The sequence below is a fragment of the Chelon labrosus genome (assembly GCF_963514085.1).
Source record: "Chelon labrosus genome assembly, chromosome: 22".
NCBI classification, from domain to species: Eukaryota; Metazoa; Chordata; class Actinopteri; order Mugiliformes; family Mugilidae; genus Chelon; species Chelon labrosus.
Genome location: NC_140355.1, coordinates 1145495 through 1167118, shown reverse-complemented (window position 1 = coordinate 1167118; position 21624 = coordinate 1145495). Strand labels below are relative to the sequence as shown.

Sequence of the window (21624 nt, the reverse complement as noted above, 5' to 3'; positions counted from 1 at the left end):
TAAACCAAGTCCTCGCTGATGTTATGTGAACTTGCTTTCTTGTTCCCAACAGGAGGGCTATCCACAATGTGTAATCTGTTTAAACAGTAAAGACATGCCTGCACACAGGCCATGTCATTAGCAAGTGTATGTTACACAAATTCAAAATAGAGCCAACAGAACATAAGAGTCAGTGGCTACAATGATGAGTTGCTTCTAGCAAATTTTTCCACTTGGTTTTAGAGCTAATGGCAGAATTAAAAAAACGGATGCGTTCCACTCGTTTGTGGCTTTCACATAAAAGTATTGACTGCTCGAATGTAGTGCAAGAAAAAGTTACAGTACTATATCTAACAGATGGTATCAATGTGAATTTGAGACTATAACGTTCTCTAAACAAAAGCAAACAAAGTTATGTAATGGGGCTGGGCCATGCAAGAAAGGAATTCTAAAAGATGCTCTCTTCCAAGTATCCTACCATGCTAAAATTCAGTCTGCTTTTATTCCGAATTTTGAAGTTGCTGGGGTATGCGTACAACACATCTGCATGCATTGGCAGTTCAATTCTATCAACTGTACACAGTGTAATGTGTTTACAACCACCAGTATCGGCCAGTCCTATATGTTCCTGCGGGGTAATGTATATAATGTTGTTTCTCACCATAGTTACAGGACATCTGCAGGTCAGAGATAACTCTCAGAAGGTTGTTCATCTGATTGGTCCGCTGCTCAGTCTCTATGATACTGTCTGATGCAGGATAGGCTGAGTCAATGTAGATCATGTCCAACAGGTAGATCCCTGACAGAGACAACACAAGACAGCATGCCACCTTGTTAAACCCAGCACTGACAATAACTCTGCTTTGACAAAATGCTCAAAAGTAGAAGAGAAGTCTTATGCCAAGGATCTATCCAATTTATGGATCAGGTCTTTATGAATGAACATAACAAGGTATGTAGGAGTTATACATATTACACATATTACCTCTACACATATTAGATTACGTGTGAAAATAACCTGGAAAAAGGCTGCAAACTCTTACTTTATATATATATATATATATATATATATATATATATATATATACACACACATACACATACACACACACACACAGAGCACACAGAGCCCTGACCTCAACACCATGGAGTCAGTCTAGGGAGGCAGGAGACACTGAGACAAAATAAATTCATAGATACGGCACACAGAACAGTCAAACATGTATTTTATGCCAAGTAATAACATCATTTTCAACATCACTATGTAAAATCTCCAACAAATTACCATTTCTGAGAGGAATGTGTTCAGTTGTTTGGGAAATAAATGTTACAAAGCCTTACAGCCATAAATTAAAATCAGACCGATACTGTGGGGGGAAATGTTCACAATACCAATATATCACCTCTGAATCTAATACCTAATAATACTGTTACTAATATCTTAACGCCTGACAGCCCAGTTTCAAGCTAAACACATTTTCAGTGTTCTTCTAGGCCTGTACTCATGGGTGAAGTGGCTGAAAAAGCCACACCAATTAAGTTTGAACAGGGTGCGCTTCATAGAGCAAGGCGGCCCACCACATTCAGTGGCAAGAGACAGAACTGTGACATAAAAGGCTTTATTAAGTAATTTACAAAATGAGGGGCAGCATGGTGGCCTAGTGGTTTAAGATGCAAAACACATGACTAAACTTTGCGCAATGGAGTACAGTAAAGAAACAATAATAAACAAATATTCAAACGATTCAATTCAACCAAAAATACAAAACACTATATTAAGTTGTTCTTACAGTTTCAGGTTTCCATACTGATTGTAATGCAGGGCTTGCCAGTGAAAGCGTTTGACTATCATCTTTACACCTTGCCCATTTGTGCTGCATCCAACATGCTGACTATAAGATCATACTGTATATAGCATATATTCCATATTCCATATATGTTATGTATGTATGTATACTTAAACAGGGAATCAGTTGGACCAGTCATAAAATAACTGATCTTCTGTCACGTCATCACTGGATATGTGTTATGTTGTTAACAGTCAGTATTTGATGGGGTTCGCTGTTTGACTGACTGGTTAATTTATTAACCATTTATTAACCAGTCAGTTTATTAACCAGTCAGTATAATAGGTACAGAGTTGGTGAGGATTTTATAGCTGGTACACTGGCAGCTTTGTTTACGCATCACAGTTTTTCTCTCTGATGTTGATCACATCAATTTGCGGTTACAAGTAAAAGCCAATGGCATCTTTCCTTGAGCCTTAAACAAAAAACTGTAAAACTAAGACAGACAAATAGCCGCTAATTTTGGTTTCCTAGTGGCTTTTAATGACCACTTATGCTAAATGGTGAGGATAAAAAACATTGCTTAAGTAGTATTCATCGAGGAGCTGGAAATCCCACTATAACGCAAGCTGAGGAATCACTAACAGATGGCGAAAAGATGCACACATATTTGGAATACTATACACAGACATTACTTAAAGATATATAACAGTAATGGCATTACTTTTCACAGTGACAAGGCATGTAAAGGATTACTCTGTGAATTTTAGTAATTAACAGTAATCACAGTTTCTTAATGCAGTCATGCTTTGTCATGTTGACACATTCAGTTTCACTGAGAGTTAGATGTGGAGAGGATTTTGGTTTGTCCTGTGTGTTCAGAGCCTAGACTGATCCAGGGTGTGTTAGATAAATAGCCTATATATTGCTAAAGCTCCAGAACGAGGGCCAAGAAAAAGAGATTGAAGAATCTTAATGCTGGCTTGTACGTTGGATTAAATAGTTTGTGTCGACATATGGAAACCCCTGATTTAACTTATGATTTAATCTCCAACAGTAGTAAAAAACAGGACCTATCCAGCTCCACTTCCAGCCTAGAAAATCACTCCACTCTAGCACAGTCTAGCATGACTTGACACCATCCAAATTCAGTTGAATCCTCACACATCACATCATTGCTTCTGCCAACAATTTGACTTCCCACGGTAGTACAGGTATAATAACTACTGCTGAGTACTTTACCACTCCATGCATGTATTATATACATCGAGAGATTGTACATTCCATGCTCATGCGGCGTTATGTACTTTAAACAGCAATCAGTTCAATAATTGATATTTTGTGTGGGTTTTGGAACAGTGAAAACTTCATTTGTGTTCCCAAACTAACCGAATGCCTCATTTCCACACAGCTTTTCTTGTTGTCCATAAATCTGTTGATATATGGACAGAATTTATTGCAAGGAAATACCACTGGAGGAAAAAAGCTAGTCCTGGATCTCCATGTATAGCTAAATGAAGCTGAAGCAGAACAAATAAGAAAAAGACCAGCAGCCAAGCTACTCGTCTTTCTAATGTGGTTAAACTGTATTAGGTACCATCTACCCCCATGGCAAGCTGCTTCACATAATTTCATGATAATTGAAATGTTTAGCGTTGGTACAGTGTGTTCACCACAGCAGTTTGACTATTAACAAAATCAAGGAAATGAACAGGCTGTTAGCTAATGTGCTTTTCCAACTCCTTGGCGCAAACTGCAGCATCTCCAAAATACATCACAAATATTTGAAAGTACTCAAGGCAAATTCTGGACCAGGAAAATACTGGGGGAGTAGCTTTGAATAAACATCAGAGATTACAGAGGTTCCCATAGAAATTAATGGGCTTCTGGCTGACTTGATACAAACAATGAGTTCATTCAAATGACTCAACTATGTTTGGTCTTTAGAACTACATATGTATGTAAGCTATGGAGAATCAGGCTTTTTTGTTTTCAGGATGGGAACTTAGGTCTGCAGTGTGGCTGATGTTGGATGCGGAAAATGAGGGCAGCCTTTTATAGGGTTTTAGAAAAGACCAGAGTGCACAGGTGAACATGCTGGGGAATGTGCGTTCATAAAAGTTACAGGACTCCAATAAACTCAGGGGCAGACCCGCAGTGCAGCTGAGCAGACTATTCAAAGAAAGCAAAATTCATGGGGTTAAAAAAAACATGTTTATCACGTCTAACGAGAAATTATGCGGATTTCTCCTGTTAGTTACAACAAAGAGCTTCTTTTTAAGATTTGTAACTGGATGCATAGCCATGATCAAAGACCATGTAAAAACTGATTATTGTTGGAAGACTGAATTTCAAAAAAAGAAGTAACACACCAGGTGATGTCAGTTGGGATTCACATAACATTGCACTGTTAAGTTAGTTACTTTCCGGCAGGAATTCTGAAACGGCATTTTGATGACACCATTAGTGTCAAAGAATGCAAAACGACATTTTAAATCTGTTAACCCTCATTAGTGGCTGTATGAACCAACACTTTCCATAAAGATCACTTCAACGGTTAATGCTATTTTGGTAACTAAAATATATTTATCAAAGTGATTAATGAGAGGTGATGACTTCAAATCTACTATTATAAATATGTGAAGTAAAACATACAGAAGTAACTTGGCTACCCTGTGTTACTTTCAAAATAATGTCCAAGACTACTACTTACACTCGTGCACACATATGCATTGAAATTCTTCAGAAGCTCAGTTCATCTTCAGAAGCACAAAGGAAACATGATCCACGGGGGGTGAGGCATTTAATGAGTCAGAGGTCATGGAGCAGTGGTCAGGGAACCTTGGCCTGCTGCACCCATGCTGGGAGAATGACACATGAGCACCGGGGGCTCAAACACACGCCACTTTACCTGTAACTGCTCAGTTCCTCAGCACTGCAAATACTGCGAGTATTGCAAGTACTTAAGCCAGTTATTTCCTAAGTCTATTTATTAACAGTAAAGACAGTGAGATAAAGCTTTCTTTGCCACCCTGCTCAGTGTGTGGTCTGATAACAATGCTGTGACTGCTCAACTGGAAAGGACCAAAGCCTTTTCAACTGAAGCACAGAGCACAGTGTCAAAGGAGCTGTACTACAGCAAAGAGCTGAAGACTGACCTTTTTTGCAGCATACACAACCAGTGTAAAGCATGGGTTTTTCTTTGCCATTTTGCTTCTTTAGTTGGACATATGAAACTATCACATGCTTCCTCCAGGGCTGAATTATTTCTGCAGTTCTGGTGGAGACTAGACCCCAGCTCCACAGACTTACATTCATTTATTAGTATGTTCAACAGGACAGTTCAGTTCAGTCTTTTTGTCAGTTTGACTTTCTATTAAACTGATCTGTAAACTGTAATCTGTTATCTGTAACCTGTACAACATGTCTAGAAATGTTGTAATTTTTATCATATATGATTCAGAGTTATCAGGTGTACAAGTCAGGCATTTCTGCCACGATGAAGTTACTTTCATATTGCAAAATTAACGTCATACCACTTGTTATTTCATTACTTTGGCAAATAAGCCACACAGACAGCTGTGTCCACACGGCAATGTCGTGCTACGACATAGGAAAAACTCCATCTCACCACCTGAGCAGTGACAGCCTTCATTACTAATGATTGCACATCATATTTATGAGAGTGTGCAGACTACATTATTCTCAACATGTAAAACTGTTAAGGGCCCAGCTGATGAGGGTAGGGTAAGTTGGAAACCAGTTGTGGAAATACTGGGTAACACCTCATGCAACAATGTTTTAACATTTAAGTGTTTTACTGGAATGATGAATAACTACAAGTTTGAAGACTTTGTACTGGCTCAAAAGCGATTGATTGCAATGACCATCATACCTCACCACTGTAAGTTTTACATAGAAAAGAAGACAAATGAACTTCCAAACACAAACAATTAAGACTACATGGCCATTCATGACTACAGATTACTACTATAGTTTGTTGTATTTTTCCATCCCACTGAGATATACTCGTTGCGCACAATATCAGCTGTGCTGGAAGGTTCACTCTCTGTATTACATCTACATAACACAACACGATGTGCAGAACAAATATTTGCCCATGATGTCATCCTGACAGATGCATGAGTATGAAGTGTAATGTCTTTCAGCTGTGCTCTGTCAGCAATGTTGTACAGCCTTTTTTTCCATCTCCCTGCGTCTCTGATGCACAACAAAGCCAAGACACGAGCTGTCTACGAACTCATTATACGATTCAAGCTTAAATTGTACAATGACATAACTCATGAGTTAGTTTTCCATCCATGTAGCCTGTCAATGTGGCCAGGATGCACACAACTTAAAGAATTTGGAAATGCAGCACAGACCACCTCCATGTGTGGTCTGACTGATTACATCTCAAGCCCTTATCAATGCATCTTGGGTACTTTCACTCACCTGAGATAAGTGTTAATACGAGGTCTGAACATGACATTAGAGAGTTCAGATCAGCCAGAAAGGATGAAGAATTTGGGTTAAACAAATTCAGAACCACCCTATGGGACCATGAGTAAGTATACAACTGCAGATAACCATAAACATTTGGGAAACATCAGATCATCTTGGTGGCAACTTCAAGATTGTTGTTTTGAGGTCAGAATTCATTAATCGTCTCCCAAAGCAGACGGGTTCCCAGCAAAATACACGGCCATAAAATGTACAGGACCTGAAACTAGTACATCAGAACATCGGTGCAAAAACAAGGTAGTCCATGTTCCCAGGATGTTTGAAGAATACATCACAGGAATCATAATAAGCCGCCACAACTGTATCTGTCCCTGCTTTTGCAATTTGTAAATTCACAAAATCATGGCAAAGACTGGAGAAAATAACAGTCACCAGCTGCCACATCTCTCTGATTTTGTATGCAAGCGAATTAGATTAGAGGGCTGCATACAGAGGCAAAAGTCAGACAACCAATGCACAGGCTACATGGAAGATCTAATGATCCCAACCACTACACACATCCAAGATAGATTTAACAGCACTGGAGGAACAGCAAGGCTCAGGATGAGAAAAGGTGGAAGAATGTCTGGGGAACAGGCGAGGGTCTTTCATGCACATTTAGAGTGTGGATTTACCTGCATGGATTGCTCCCATAATTTATTTGGTCACTGTATGACATAAGAACCGGTGTAGAGGAGGTTATGGAACGTACCATCAGCATACATCTACAGAGGTAGGAACAGGATGTCACCAAGAACCTTCTTATCGAGAGAGACTAGACCACCCCAAATGCAAACTGTGTGGAAGGAGAGGTAGCATGTTTTATCATCCTGTCAAGTAAGTCTCACACAAGGGAGACATTCTTGGAGACATGACCATGTCCTTAGAGAACTTGGAAATGGAATGCAAGAAGAAGGCCCAACACTGTCAGAATTTCATAGAGCAACTGGTTCGAATCCATGGGCCGACTGGGGGATTTCTGCGTGGAGTTTGCATGTTCTCCCTGTGTCGGCAAGGGTTCACAGGACAAGCGGTTACAGAAGATGAATGAATGAATAATTTTCGGGTGCAAGTCATCCTCTGCTCTTGTATTCCCGTTATGAATGATAACAGTAGGAAAAAATGCTGGAAAGATGCTGTAAATGGGCCATTACGGTTTTCTGATTAGCAGCTGCCTAGCACTTGTTGCTCCACTATGGATCATTATAAGGCCCACCCAGACAAACTATGTTTATGAAAGCTAAAGCAATAACAGTTACTGAAGTGTAGTCACAGGCCAGGGCATGTATTCTTTTATGAAGCACAGGAAGAAGAAATACACAGGATGCATGTCGTACAAAAGGCCTTACAAGCAGTACCAGGAATTTCTCTTTGTTAAAGTATACATACAGGAAGACTCATAACAAAAAAAAAAGATTAGTCATGGCGGTGGTTTTATGCAGTCCTGCATCTGCATGAGCTCTGAAGCTTGTATCAACTTTGCATTTCGACAGCTTCATAATATTTCCTTTTGGGATTTGCATTTGCAGTAGTGTTGTTATTGCACTGTAGTGCCACTTGGTTTCTTTGGCTCTGTCAAATATGATCCTAACTTTTGAGACATAATGAAAAATGAATGATACTGTCCATCACAAAGAATAGAGCAGAATCTTGCACAAAGTTTCCACTTATGTCTACAATTCTCCAGTCCACCTTCTGTACAATATAAAAAACAGATACATGTAATTTTCTGGTTAGAATAGAGCTCATATTAAGCTACAATGATGTTGTTCAACTAAAACAAAAAGTGAGCCTCTCCTCTCGTGGAGCAGTTTCACCAAATGTCTGAAAAGATATCCATCTTCCTTACCCAGCTGACCTCTCTAAGACAAAAGCGAATTTTTTTTTGTGTATTTTTTACCAAAGGATAAAATCCTGTTATACACAAGGAGATTGTGAACAACCCGCGTAATGCAACACAAATACAGCACAATGAGTCACGGACTAGTTGTCGAAAGTGCTTGTTGTGTGTTATGTAACCAGCAATTACCATGACAACATCATAAACTCTATCCAACCCCTTCTTGTTTTTGGCAAATTGTCTGAATTGACTGCCTTGTTTCACAGAAAAGTAAGAGTAATCTTAAAGGCAGGGAATACAGGACTTCAACTTCAACAAACAACAGTGTGTGTGTCAAATTAAAAATTGTAATCGCCAAGGAAGAGGGCAGAGGATGGCAGGGAGTCCCCCATCAGGCGAGACCATCCCCTGATAGGCGAATGGACTCCTCTACTGGGGAGATATTTTCGTCTAATGTTTTGGCTATCAGGTCTTTGTACACCAGTTACTCCTGGCTCTTGTTTATTGGCACGTGTGAAACCCACTTTAATTTTGGGATTTACAGCATACACTATACTGTGAAGCTCTTTAATCAGTAGTTTCTGTCCCATGCCTGCATAAGTTGACATTGTGTCTCCTACATTAGCTTAAGCCAACAACTGCTGTAGGGGGGGAAAGCAGCATAAAAAAAATGTCCGCAAACATGTGTACCACACAATTAATGATTTTACATTCATCATTTTTATATAATTATATAAACTCTCCCTATATTTCCCTACACTCAACTTCACTTCAAATTCCTACAGTACAGAACAGCAAAAAATGTGAGACTGCTTTCCCGTAGATTCCCACAGCATGTGCAATTTAAGATCCAAACTCCAGCCCTGTGACCTTACTGCAACACATGCAGCTGCTCAGCCCTACCATCCTGACCCACAGATGGAGTCCAGGGATAGCAAGAGGAGAGCAAGGGGAAAAGGGAGGACAGGACAGATTTGGGGGAGTTGCAGTGGACAAAAGTTTAGGTGGGGAAGGGGGACTTGGAGCACTTGTCTCATGCCCCCATGATCTCTCTGCTGTCACGGGGAGGAGAAAGGGGTGTGGCTCTGAGCTCAATTACTACAAGCAACACAAGTATCTCACTTGTGGTGGAAGGAAGACAGAACAAGGTTTATTCTCTGGGAAGAAGAGAAGCAAATTCTACATGAGGAAAAGGCATGAGTTTTCAGTTTAAGAGTCATCATTTGATAAAGGTGGAGAAGTGCCCTGCTGCCCACGAATGAAGTTACAACAGGAAAGATTGGACTGATTGTTGATGCTGCTAGATTGCACACTGCAGAGGCATCATCACGACCACAACAATTTCATTCGGGTCACAACAAAATACTGATTCTGACTAATATGAAGAAATTCCACAAAAGTACGGGGGAAATGTGGATTGACTAACTGGTGCAGACTTGGAGTCAAACCTGCCACAGAGGCAAGGGATATAAGGACAGAGACAAGTGGAGGTAAGTCAGGGAATTTATGAACATTTTTCTTGTAATACACTGTATCCAGACTGTGCTCTTCGCCCACACAACCAACTTTTACACATGGCTTCACATTTTTTCTTTTCACCTTATACCCCTTCCTAAGGTTAGTGTACACTTAATCCACTCTGATAGCATGGTATACGTATATATTCTGTATTCCAAGTCATTATTGATGATATATATCTAAAGAAAATGTTGGTTGAGCAAACTGTCTTTCTCATTTATGTGAGGAATTCATTATCACTGATAAAATATTAATTTCCACCGTTTTATGATTTGAAAATACTGTATAGTTGTTCAAAGTTAGCAAGTGGAACATGCTCATAATCTATGGACATATGGTTTGTGTAAGGGCTTAGGGTCATTAACAAAGCAAGTAATATAAAAGTTATCTGAATAATAGTCTGTTGGATTAAATTGATTGATTAAAGTAATTTCATCACAGAGCTGCAGGTGGTTACAGGATTAGTTCAGAGCAACATTTTCTTGGATGACAGCAATTCTGTGGCTGAAGATGTACCTGAGACTGTTGCTGGGGAGGAACTAGTTTTGTGACATCCATGAATCATATAATCTACTGGAATAGCACAACTAGAGCATCAAAATGACAAGGCCATCAACAACTCAACTGTCTGAAACGTTTTAAATAAAACCAGTTCCCTGAGCTGCAAAACCTGCTGCTATGATTACAAGTAGTTCTCCACAACATATTTCCAAATTGTGAAGTTAGAGGATCAAAGTTCTTTTGAAAATGTTTGGCCTTCAGCTGTGGTTGTTACATCCGATTTCAGAACCTGATAATAAAGGCACTGAAAGTGGAGCAGCTGAAACACTGTAATGAATGAGATTAGTGATAACTAATCTGAATGATTAGGTTTTGGTATCTGTTAGGTGTCACTCTAAGGTGGAATCCTGTATGTGCAATATAAGAAAATATATTTGGGAAAAACATTTTTACTGACATAGAAAATTCCTAAATGATTAGCCAATATTATTTCAAGTTAAATCGAAGCTGCAGGGATAGTACAACAGGAATGCACCCTGCCATGTCGATTTCTTAACATAAAAACAAACCTCACTCTGGCCCACTCATGTCTTTGTATGATGGGGTGAGTGAGTTCTTTCAACAGGCATGAGTATGCCATTACTATGACTTCAGATTAAAATGTAAAACACAAAAAACCTAAATAAACTTTTTCAGTAACTCCTTAGGCATCAAGCACATATTGAGGAAGCTATTAATCAGAGGCTAATTAAAGGAAAGCTCTCACGCAAAATTCCACTGAGTTACATCTGAAAGTTGTGAATTACTTAATACTCAGATCAAATCTGCTGAATGTAGAAAGCCCAGTGTCTCTTTCCTGCCACTCCTCCTGTGGTTTTAAGACCCCCAAAGGTCTGTCATTCCTTTAAGTCCAGACGCAGATGTGTGTTTGTAGCGCAGACAAGTTGAGGCCACCAGCAACCGATGCTGCTGTGTGCGCATGTATATGGGTGAGAATGAATGAATGCCAGTGACAAAGATAGGCGAGGGAGATGAGGAGAAATAAAGCATGTGTGACAAATTGATTTATCACTTTGGTTGCAGCTAAATAATTCTGCCGTCTCCCACAGAGGACTGCGATTGTTTTCTCTATGTGTCTGCTGACACCTTCTATAGATTTGCCCGACAGATGGTGATCTGTATTTGGTGCTTTCGTCTGGGCAGATTTTACGGTGTTCGTGGCACATTTCTCAGTCACCAGAGATTTGGTCGATCCCCTGACACACTGTAGCTACGGACAGGATTACCTCAACGTGTCTCAGATGAGGATTAATATTTAGGAATAAAGGATTAATGAACATCTTTGTGCCATATTATTTGTGTCTGTGTGTGTTTATGAGAGAGGTTTACAGGGCTTGTTTTGTTGTGGAGATGCCTAGCCGTGTAAAGACCTTTTATAAACACAAATGCACAGTTTTGCAAGGAGTAATGGTAAACACATGTGCTCAGACACACCATGATGATGGCTTCAAAGACTAGATCACTTTCACATTTTATGAAATCCACGCTAAGACAGACAAAGGAACAAATATTATGAAGTGAAAAAGTTTAAAAATGATTGTATGTCTGGACCACAGTGTCTTCCAGCTGAGTTCCTCTGGGGCTGGCTGGATTACCTCATGTCATGTTCAGCCGAGAGCAGGAAATTAACAATTCATCTTCATCAGAGCACAGTGGCAGATAAAATACCGCAGTGTACTCAGTTTCTTTTCATAACAGCATGAAATAAAAACAAGAAATATTACATGCAGTAGGGACAAGGCCAATATTTCCACTGCAACATAAATAAATAAAACTAATGCACGTTTAGAGACATCCCTTGTTAATTTACTGTCAGAAAACCCCAATTTTATTTTAATACACAAACTGGGGATAGTTTTATGTCACATATGTTACATTAATGCAACAAGTCAAATTAATGTTTTATAATATAGTCTGTAAAAACAAGACTTTTTTTGTGTTATCTTGGTAAGAGTGTTCTTAACCACAATTTCCTCTCCTGAAAAAAATTTATTTTGGATACAAAACATAAAGCAGGAATTTTGCTCTAAAGTTTTGAAAATCAATGCAAAAATGTTTTAAAGGAACAGCTGCAAGATACTGATTTATTGATTAAATTCAGTATCTGACTCTTTGGACTTATCATTATAAACACTGGGAAAGGCACATCAGACCTACAACACACAAACATTTGTAAAAAGTATGGTCAGTACAATACCACACCAATGAGGGTAATATTGTCATGCTGCAGAAATTTTCAGGAAGGCAAAGCTGCTGCCAAAGCTGGCCTATAAAACATTACGACCACATGCATTTACAACACTGCAGCTCAACACGGCCCTCGTAAACAGACACATCAGAACACAGAAATCATTGGATATATTCTGTGTATTTTAAACCTTGTACAATAATCTTTTATTAGTAAAATATTCTTCACAACTTTATGTCACACAAACGGCATTTGCTTAATGGCAGAAAGAATGCAGCCAAATCAAACCAACCCAAGAGTTAAAACAAGCTCTGTGTCTGTCTACAGATCGCTAAGGTGCATAAACATGCATAAACCCCCTAAAAACAGTAAACAGTTCTAGCAGACAGTTCTGAGCACTTTGGTTTTTAGTCAAGATAATGAGCATATGTATTTTGTCTTGGGTTGTACTACAAGTACAGTATTGTTGTCAGTATGGGCCAACAAATACCTTAGCATGTATTGGCTGACAATAATACTGGTGGTCACTACGTCTCTTGGCTTGACTTCCTGCCTTTTCCTTCAGTTGTCTGTATCATGACTGGCATGTGTTGAACACTACAAACCACCACGCTAGTGGAGAGCCTAGAAAATAAGTTCGGTTTTCGTGGAATGAGATCACAACTTCTAGACTGTCATATACATCAATCATGATGCCACACAAGCCTGTGGCACAGAAACTAAAACTAAGCATAATCTCCTGTGGGTCAATTTTAAGTGTTTCGGGCCCTTGAAAACTTCACAGAATACAGGAAAGGGCCCACATTTGAAAAGCATTTTTAACAGAAACCGACTGTAGCCAGACCATGGACCAAGAGCAAGAGCGATGACGTATGAAAAACACGTGAACTCACTTAGGTCCTGTTATGCAAGTAATTTGTTTGACTTACAACTTGACTTACGTCTTTCAACTTGAGAAAAACCTCAGCTAGACATTTACAGTCTGTGGTATTATGGGAAAATGGACAAAGTCCACTAACAGTGTCTGAACTGACCTGGCTGAGACAGGGCTTGGCAGAACATGATATGATGTTGTAACTACCATGTCCAAAAAAAAAAAAACAACAAAAAAAACATGATAACATTGATATTGTCAGGGGAGCTTCTCTTTTATTTTTTGTGTTTTTGAACATTCCAAAGCTGTGAAAGCAGTTTTCATCCCAAATCCCAGAAAAACATAATGAAAACACATTGTGCCATTATGCAAGGTTTGAGCCAAGACTTAAAAAGCCTTCTTAGTCATATATTTTAGTGAAGAAGAGTCATATTTCCACTGTATAGAACCAAGACAAGGTCAATTTGAGACCTTTTGCTTTGAGGTTATCTATTGTTCATTTCTAACAACGATTAATAATAGTAACAGAGACTTATCAAATAAGGCAGTTATCAAGTAGAGTGCAAACTAGAAATACCAGAAATAAGCTACTGTTGTTGTTTTGTTTTGTTTTTCTTTTACCGTATTTTAAAAAGTAAACTCCCCACTAAATCACAGTGAAATTGCATGAAGGAGCAATCTCAAAAATTTCAAAGCTCTAAAAACTCTCAAGAGTGCTATGAGCTACTATGTAATGAGTAGCTGGTGAATGAAAGGGCAATTGAGTAATTACAGAAATATACACAATAGTAGATTAACACCTCCTCCCCTTCTGTTGCAGAAATCTTCTTGGTTGGGATCCAGCAGGACTGTGCTATGATTCTCTCTGTAGTGGTTTTACTGGGTCTCCTGTTGCTCTCTGGGCCAGAGTCAACTCTCCAGGGGGACACTCAGGAAATTGAGAACAGTGATGACATCCTGGAGAGAGAGTTTATCTACACGCCTAAACGGCAAAAACGTGCCGTTGTTGACTACAGCGCCTCACAAACAGATAAATGTTCTTACACCTTTATTGTCCCGCAGCAGAAAAACAATGGGGCCATCTGTGTGAATTCTAAGGAACCCGAGGCCTTGCTGGAGAACCGGGTGAATAAACAGGAGCTGGAGATGCTCAACACTGAGATGCAGAAGCAGCGACTGCAGATCGAGGCACTGCAACAGCTGGTAGAGGTTGACGGGGGTGTGATCAACGAAGTCAAGCTACTGCGCAAAGAGAGCCGCAACATGAACTCCCGAGTAACACAGCTCTATATGCAGCTGCTGCATGAGATTATCCGCAAACGAGACAATGCTCTGGAGGCATCACAGCTGGAGGCCCGTGTGCTCAACCACACAAACGAGATGGGGAGGCTAGTTTCACGCTTCCATGACCTGGAACATAAGTACCAACATCTGTCAGCCCTCGCGAGCAACCAGAGTGCTCTCCTGGTGCAGCTGGAGGAGCGCTGTAAGCAGGGAAGATACTCATACAGTCTGGTGCAGGAGCGTAGCCGTCCTGTCCGACCACAGCCTCCTGCAATGCCCAAGCCTCCTTTACAAATGCCTGCACTGTCTCCTGGAGGTTACAGACCCTTTCATCCGCCTCCACCCCACGCTCGCCACACCATCAACCCCATGACAAATGACATACAGAGTGACCAGAATGCCAAAGCAATACCGCCACCACTGCCCACAATGCCAAGTTCAACCTACAGCTTCACAAATGAGCCCTCTGGTAAGCACATAACCACACGGGGATTTCTGTATCTTCCGCTGAGGTCTGTTATAGGACCATAGAGGCCTTTTTGATGACTGCAAGTAAGAAACAAAGCAGTGACTCCAACAAGAAAGCTCAAATACTGAATGTTTCTTGATATAACAAGGCCTGATACATTATTCCTAATGCCAAATTTACCAAAAGCCATTCCAATCAATAGTCTCTAATTAACGCACAATGAAAGGCAAACCTAACCTTCTTTTGTGAATTTAGGTTAAAAAGATTAAGAAGTAAAACATATGCATTCATTTGCATCACATGATGCGACTATATTAACAAACAAAGCTTATTTCAACAGGTAAAAGAGAAGCAGTTTGAATGACTGTATTCTCAGTAATTTGTTTTAATACACATATCCTGATGATTTACATGTCACAATATACCTATAGTACATTCGGATAGACTTATTTGTATTTAAATGGGTGTGTGGATTTTGGTTTACACAGTCTACACTGACCTCAGACAATGCACACGTTGCCACCTTTTAGTTACACACACATAGGCTTTTACATGCCTATAGTATTGCAGAAATGCTGCAAAGCAGCTTTCTATGACTATGACAAATAACATTAGCCACAAAACATGATGGCATGATGAGATTTAAGTACAGGCATTTAAGTGTGTTCTCTCTGTGTTTCCATGCGATGTCGTCTATGTTTGAAATGCTGCACAGTTTTGCTCACGCTAATATGAGACAGTGGAAAGCTTCTGTCATATTTGGCACTGATAACACATGGTCAGCAGTGACTTCACTTTTCCAGGAGCCCAATGTCCATGTGTTTTTATATCCCATATTCCATAAATGTTTCCGTGTCTGTTAGTTGCACAGATTGTTAGTATTATAATAATTATGAAGATAGCATGTCTGTGTCAGCCATGAAAGCCTTTGTACAACATACAATATGTGTTTTTGTTGCACCATACTCTTGTGCAGGGCCATTTAAAGACTGTCTGGAGATTCATGATCGTGGATACACAACAAGCGGCATGTACCTCTTAAAACTACAAAACAGGAACCGACTCATGCAGGTTTGGTGTGACCAGAAACAAGACCCTGGTGGCTGGACTGTCATTCAGAGACGTCAAGATGGCTCTGTCAACTTTTTTAGGAATTGGGAGACATACAAGGTACAAATGAGGCTTAGATTTATTAGACTCTGTGTGCTGTCTAGATGATTCTGAAATACTGAGGTGTAAAAAATGTTATATTTGATACATTAGATGAAGAAGGTGCTACATTACAGGCACAATTACAATTACAGGCTCAGTAATCATTCTTTAAAAGGCGATACAAATGGTAAAGCTACTAAGTTGTGCAGCTGTACTTCTGAACAGTAGTCATTTGGGCAAAAACCTCAAAATGCTTACAAGCTGACATGCTGATGTTAAGCAGGTATAATGGTTACCACATTTATCCAAAGTAATTACAACTGATCCTGAGGGGAACACAAATAAATATCAAATGTGGTAACAATCCACCCAGTAGCTACTGAGAAATTTCACTCAACTAAGAGTTTTAATCTTATGGTGCAAAGAGGAAAAGACAAAGGAGCCACAAGACATTAGGGTACATCATATGAGAACATACACCTGTCAGCCACAACATTAAAACCACTGACAGGAGAAGTAAATAACAATGATCATCTTGTGACAATTTAATGTTCTGCTGGGAAACTTTTGGACCTGGCATTTATGTGGATGTTACTTAGACATGTACCACCCTCCACCGTGCCAGACCAGGCACCCCCCCACCCCATAGCAGTGATACTCCTTGATGGTAGCAGATATCCCCAGCAGGATGCAGCCTGACACAGACACATATACACAAATGGTTTAGGAGCAAGTAAAAAAACATGGGACACGGGACACCGTCAGAAGGCCCATGTCCATTCTCTGATGAACTCTTTTGCAGGCACAAGGGAGACCTACATAATATTAGGAAGGTGACCATAATGTTATGCCTGATCAACGTATGTACAAAACCAAATGCCAAGTCATCGATTAGACGACTGTCGTTATTACCCAAATTTAGAAGACATTACACAACTATATTCTACCATCGTAACATGCATAATGGGTCTCCCATTAAGTCTGACTTACTTCAGTGGATCACTTTTAGAACCTTAAAGCCAAGCATATTCACAATACTTTGGTTCAACATTTTTTAAATAGTAGTATCTTCAGATTCTCAAACTCTCATACACTTAGTTAGCAATAGCTATAATTTGCTTGTGTAAGTGTATTGAACACTCAAATCAAAAGACTGTTATGTGTATTTAAAAGGACTGCATCTAAAGTTAAGCATTTAAAGTTCCTTGTGAAAAAGAATATATAATAGAGGCTTTCCACACAGCTGAAATCCTTCAACAAAATAGATTGGCCAACCCAACGCATTGTGTAATATATGAGTAATCCTAAGAAAAACTCAGCTAAATCAATTCTATGAGATCACAACAACAGAGATGAACTCAGTTTCCTTTAACTAAACATGCACACAGTGTTGCTGCCAGTGCAGTGAACCAAAGACGTCATAACCATCCTGTGTTTTCCCGTTACTTTTGGTGGAACCAGCATTACATAAGTGCAAGTTCAGGAGGGTTAAACTATAGCCATCAAAGATTAATATCCTGTGGTCTAAAGTGAGAACGTGCCAATCTGGATTGTCATCTCAGTATGTCAAACTCCAGAGAAAAGCATAACTGAGTACTTCTAAGCAGATCATTCGTCAAATAACCCTCAATGAGTCAACACAGCACTTCTAGCCAATTACACGCTCATGTTTGGCACGAATGAGGACTTCCTCCTGACTGAATCCATGTGTCGTGTAATTAAAGCCAGGGATTCAGACCCAAGGTCTGGTGGAGGAGATCTTAAACAAGTCATGTCATAATGCCACTGCTGCCGGCCTCTCACTCTGATGGATTTTGGCCCACCTAAAAATAAGAAATCTAAATCAATGTACCACACAACACAGCAAGAGAAACCATATGTTTTAAGCCATATGAGGGCCCTTGGTAACAGTATAATCTGTTGTGAATAGGTCAGTTTAATCTTTCAGTTATTTCTTTTTCACTTCACAGCAAGGGTTTGGAAACATTGATGGTGAATACTGGTTGGGCCTTGAGAACATCTACTGGCTGACCAACCAAGGCACCTACAAGCTACTAGTCACCTTGGAGGACTGGACTGGACGGAAGACCTTTGCAGAGTATGCAAGCTTCCGTGTAGAGCCTGAGACCGATTCCTACCGGCTACGAGTGGGCCAATACCACGGCAACGCTGGAGACTCTCTTACTTGGCACAATGGCAAGCAGTTTACCACACTGGACAGAGACCATGATGCCTACACAGGTAAGAAACACTGCAAATCACTGCAACTGGTGTTGGTAAATGTTGGTAGGTTTTCACTTTTAGTTTTCATATCTAATTGAACACAACATACAAAATGACAGCCACATACTGTGTGTGCACCCCAACCTCATCAAGGGTGGGTGATTGATTAATAACTGCCTGTATTCAGATTGTGTTGTGTACCCATAATTACAACCTGATTCCTGTGACAGACTGGTGAAACTGGTGATGAAAGAAAACTGAAGCTGGGCATCAGTACATTCAACGATATAAAGAAAAAATAAACTATCAATAGCTCATTTAATCAAATAAATAAAAAATAGCGTTAATACCATTTTTTAATAAAATAAAAAAATGGTGCTCGTGATGTTGCCCACAGTTTGAATACTAAACGAACCAATGATACAGGGATTAAGGAGGTCATGTTGGAGTGAGTGCATTGAAAGAGACCAATTATGAGAGTGCCTGCGTCCACTCCCAAATGGTCAAAAGTCAAGTTGATTTGCCCGAGCAGAACTCAACTTCAAGAGCCGAGTTAACATGCAATAATGTCTATACCCTCCACCGCATGCCAAGCAAAAACTTGCAATGTATTTAAAACTGACTGACCTATTTCTAGGGACAAGGTTTTTCCATGAGGTCAGGAAGAGCAAGGCACATAGCAGCCATCAGTGGCAACCAAGAAGCGACTTAGGGTTCAGAGAGACTGTTCTTGCCATAACATCAATTGCCTGAAATTCGTATGAGTTCGACACATAGTCAATCACACAAAGATAACGCTTCACTATCATTGATTCAGCAGAAGAATATGGCTTTCTCTGCTATTAGAAGAGAATGGACAAGGGCCTTCTGAGGGTGTCCTGTGGTGTCTGGCTACAGAAAGTTGTTAGTGGGGGCCTTTGGGTACTATGGGTTGAAGGGAGGGGCCTCCCACAAATACTAGGTCAACAACTTGTACTGTTCTTCTTGTTTTTTGAGTTGTTCCTAAACTGTTTTTGTGTATGCACCTGTGCCAGGCTGCATCCTCCTGGGGATAGTTGCTGCCATCAAGGAGTGTCATTGCTATGGGGTGGGGGTGTCTGGTCTGGTCTAGGTGGGTGGTACATGTCTAAGTAAAATCCACATGAACGCCAGGTCCAAAAGTTTCCCAGCAGAACATTGTATTGTCACAAGATGGTCAATGTTATTTACTTCTCCTGTCAGTGGTTTTAACGTTGTGACTGATCAGGGTATTTCAGCACCATTCTGAGAACATTCTGAGCGTTTCACTGCTCCAGACCTAAGGAACACATTCAAAGTACTTGTTATACAAAAATTAGTAAGTAATGAGAATGAAAGCAGGAGTGCAGTCCACTTCTGAGCTTAATAATTAATGATCAAATCCATGTGTTTCCAGGTAACTGTGCCCACTACCAGAAGGGGGGATGGTGGTATAACGCCTGTGCCCATTCCAACTTGAATGGTGTGTGGTACCGTGGTGGGCATTACCGCAGCCGCTATCAGGATGGGGTCTACTGGGCTGAATTCAGAGGAGGAGCTTACTCTCTGAAGAAAGTAACCATGATGATACGACCCAGCTCAAACACCTTCCATTAACACTTTAGTGGACTCCGATAGCATTCCAGTTTTATATCACAAGAAGGCCTCCTTGATTAGAACTTCAGCCGTTTCGTCGGTTGTTTTACATTCGTAATGTAGATCACAACGTTCACACAATATCGATGCAGATTGGTATGATTTTTGTTTCTCCTACAATTACAGGTTTTACTTATTTTGTTAATACAATAGTATGTAGTTTTTCTGTTCAGAATAACATGTACAGTTATTCCCATTGTATATGAATCTAAAAGAGCAACAAAGGAATGTACTGTATATCCAGTGATCAAAACTGACTACTCGTAATAAACTGGTACGGATTATTATTGGTGTTTTGAATACATATAATGTATTTTAGGTATAAATATTATATATTGAGAATAATTCTTCAGGAGAGAAATCTGGTAATTTATTTTGATACAATGTGTCTAATTTGCCAGACCAATTTCTTGTCATCCATCCATTTGCTATACACTCTTTAACCTGCAAAAGGAGCCTATCCCAGCTGGCATTGGGACAAGGCAGGGGAACCTGGACAGGTCTCCAGTCCATCACAGGCGAACACAGAGAGACAAACAACTGAATACAATATGCACGATTACTCAAATGATTTGCACATGTGAAGTGAAGAGACACTATATATCCGCTTCCAGTCTTTGTATAAAGCTAAACAAACCATATCTTGAAAGTATGAAAGTATGCTTTAGAGTTATCAGATCCCAGGTACCAAGACCGCCACACCTGTTTAATAGGGATTTCTTTAATTAGATCATTCTTTTAATGTAGAGAGAAAATACAAAAAAAAATTAAAATGTTGTAAAGTATATATAATGCACAAAAAGAATTTCATTGCAGGTATCCAGTTAAAAAGAGCTACAGTACATCTAAACAAAAAACAAACAGTGAGTACACTTCAGTTTTTCCTTCTATGTACCAAAGGTTTCCTGGTCTGTTGAAAAGACCATGTATGAGTCTGCAGACACAGTATGTAGCGGGTACCCTGTGTATTTACATGCCATTTTATTACTGATCTTACAATAAAGTATGTGCGATCTTGTTTGTGTTTTCACTGATCTCATTTGACAACAATCAACCAGCACTCTATCCACTAACAGGAAAAAGTGTGTCTACATTAAATGTCTGCACCGCTAGTGCATTTTCTTGAAAACTGACCATGATAAACACTTTGTTTTGTTTGTGTCCTTGACATGGCCAGACTAATTTCAATTCTACACACAGAGCAGTTAGAGTTCCAGACTGAAAGGTAATGTATTTAAATGATAAAGCAATGTCCCCATTAAATGGATACAACCTTAATTTACTGCAATCTATACCTGTCATAACAACCTATCATCATCAGCAACAGTTAAACTGGAACTATGGCTGAGATATGAAATCATACAAATGATGCTTCCATTCCGCTATTGTTGAAGTATCAGGTGTTGGCACAAATACGTAATGCTGTCACTTTTAGTTCAAACTGAGTTTTTACAAAGTCTACACTGCTTGGTGATCTGGTCAATGTCAGACTTTTTTTAACTAATTAATTTCCATATCAATGACGTAATCCGACTAACTTTAGTTTAATATCATTGTTGTGATGTGCCACTATTCAAGTGTGTTTGACTACGA

The 21624-nt window shown here is 39.7% G+C and overlaps 2 protein-coding genes across 2 annotated transcripts in view; one reads left to right on the top strand and one right to left on the bottom strand.

The window, feature by feature from the left end:
• The window catches only part of LOC311508137 (ras-specific guanine nucleotide-releasing factor RalGPS1), a 57754-nt gene that overhangs the window by 24071 nt on the left and 12059 nt on the right, over nt 1–21624 (bottom strand). Inside the window, 1 exon segment of the mRNA XM_084572801.1 lies at nt 641–778. Coding sequence (XP_084428927.1) covers nt 641–778 — 138 coding nt within the window.
• Nucleotides 9288–21049, top strand: LOC311508085 (angiopoietin-related protein 2-like). Its single transcript, XM_084572723.1, has 5 exons — nt 9288–9599; nt 14071–15003; nt 15980–16173; nt 18126–18396; nt 19793–21049. The coding sequence occupies exons 2-5, from the start codon at nt 14106–14108 to the stop codon at nt 19990–19992; spliced, it is 1563 nt and encodes a 520-aa protein (XP_084428849.1). The 5' UTR covers nt 9288–9599; nt 14071–14105; the 3' UTR covers nt 19993–21049.

What these genes read in the sequence shown, in the direction of transcription:
- LOC311508085 (XM_084572723.1), top strand. Translation starts at nt 14,106, where the DNA reads ATGATTCTCTCTGTAGTGGTTTTACTGGGTCTCCTGTTGCTCTCTGGG. An exon ending in CTTCACAAATGAGCCCTCTG is followed by an intron (nt 15,004 to 15,979) that starts GTAAGCACATAA and finishes ACTCTTGTGCAG; the next exon opens with GGCCATTTAAAGACTGTCTG. An exon ending in AGACCATGATGCCTACACAG is followed by an intron (nt 18,397 to 19,792) that starts GTAAGAAACACT and finishes ATGTGTTTCCAG; the next exon opens with GTAACTGTGCCCACTACCAG.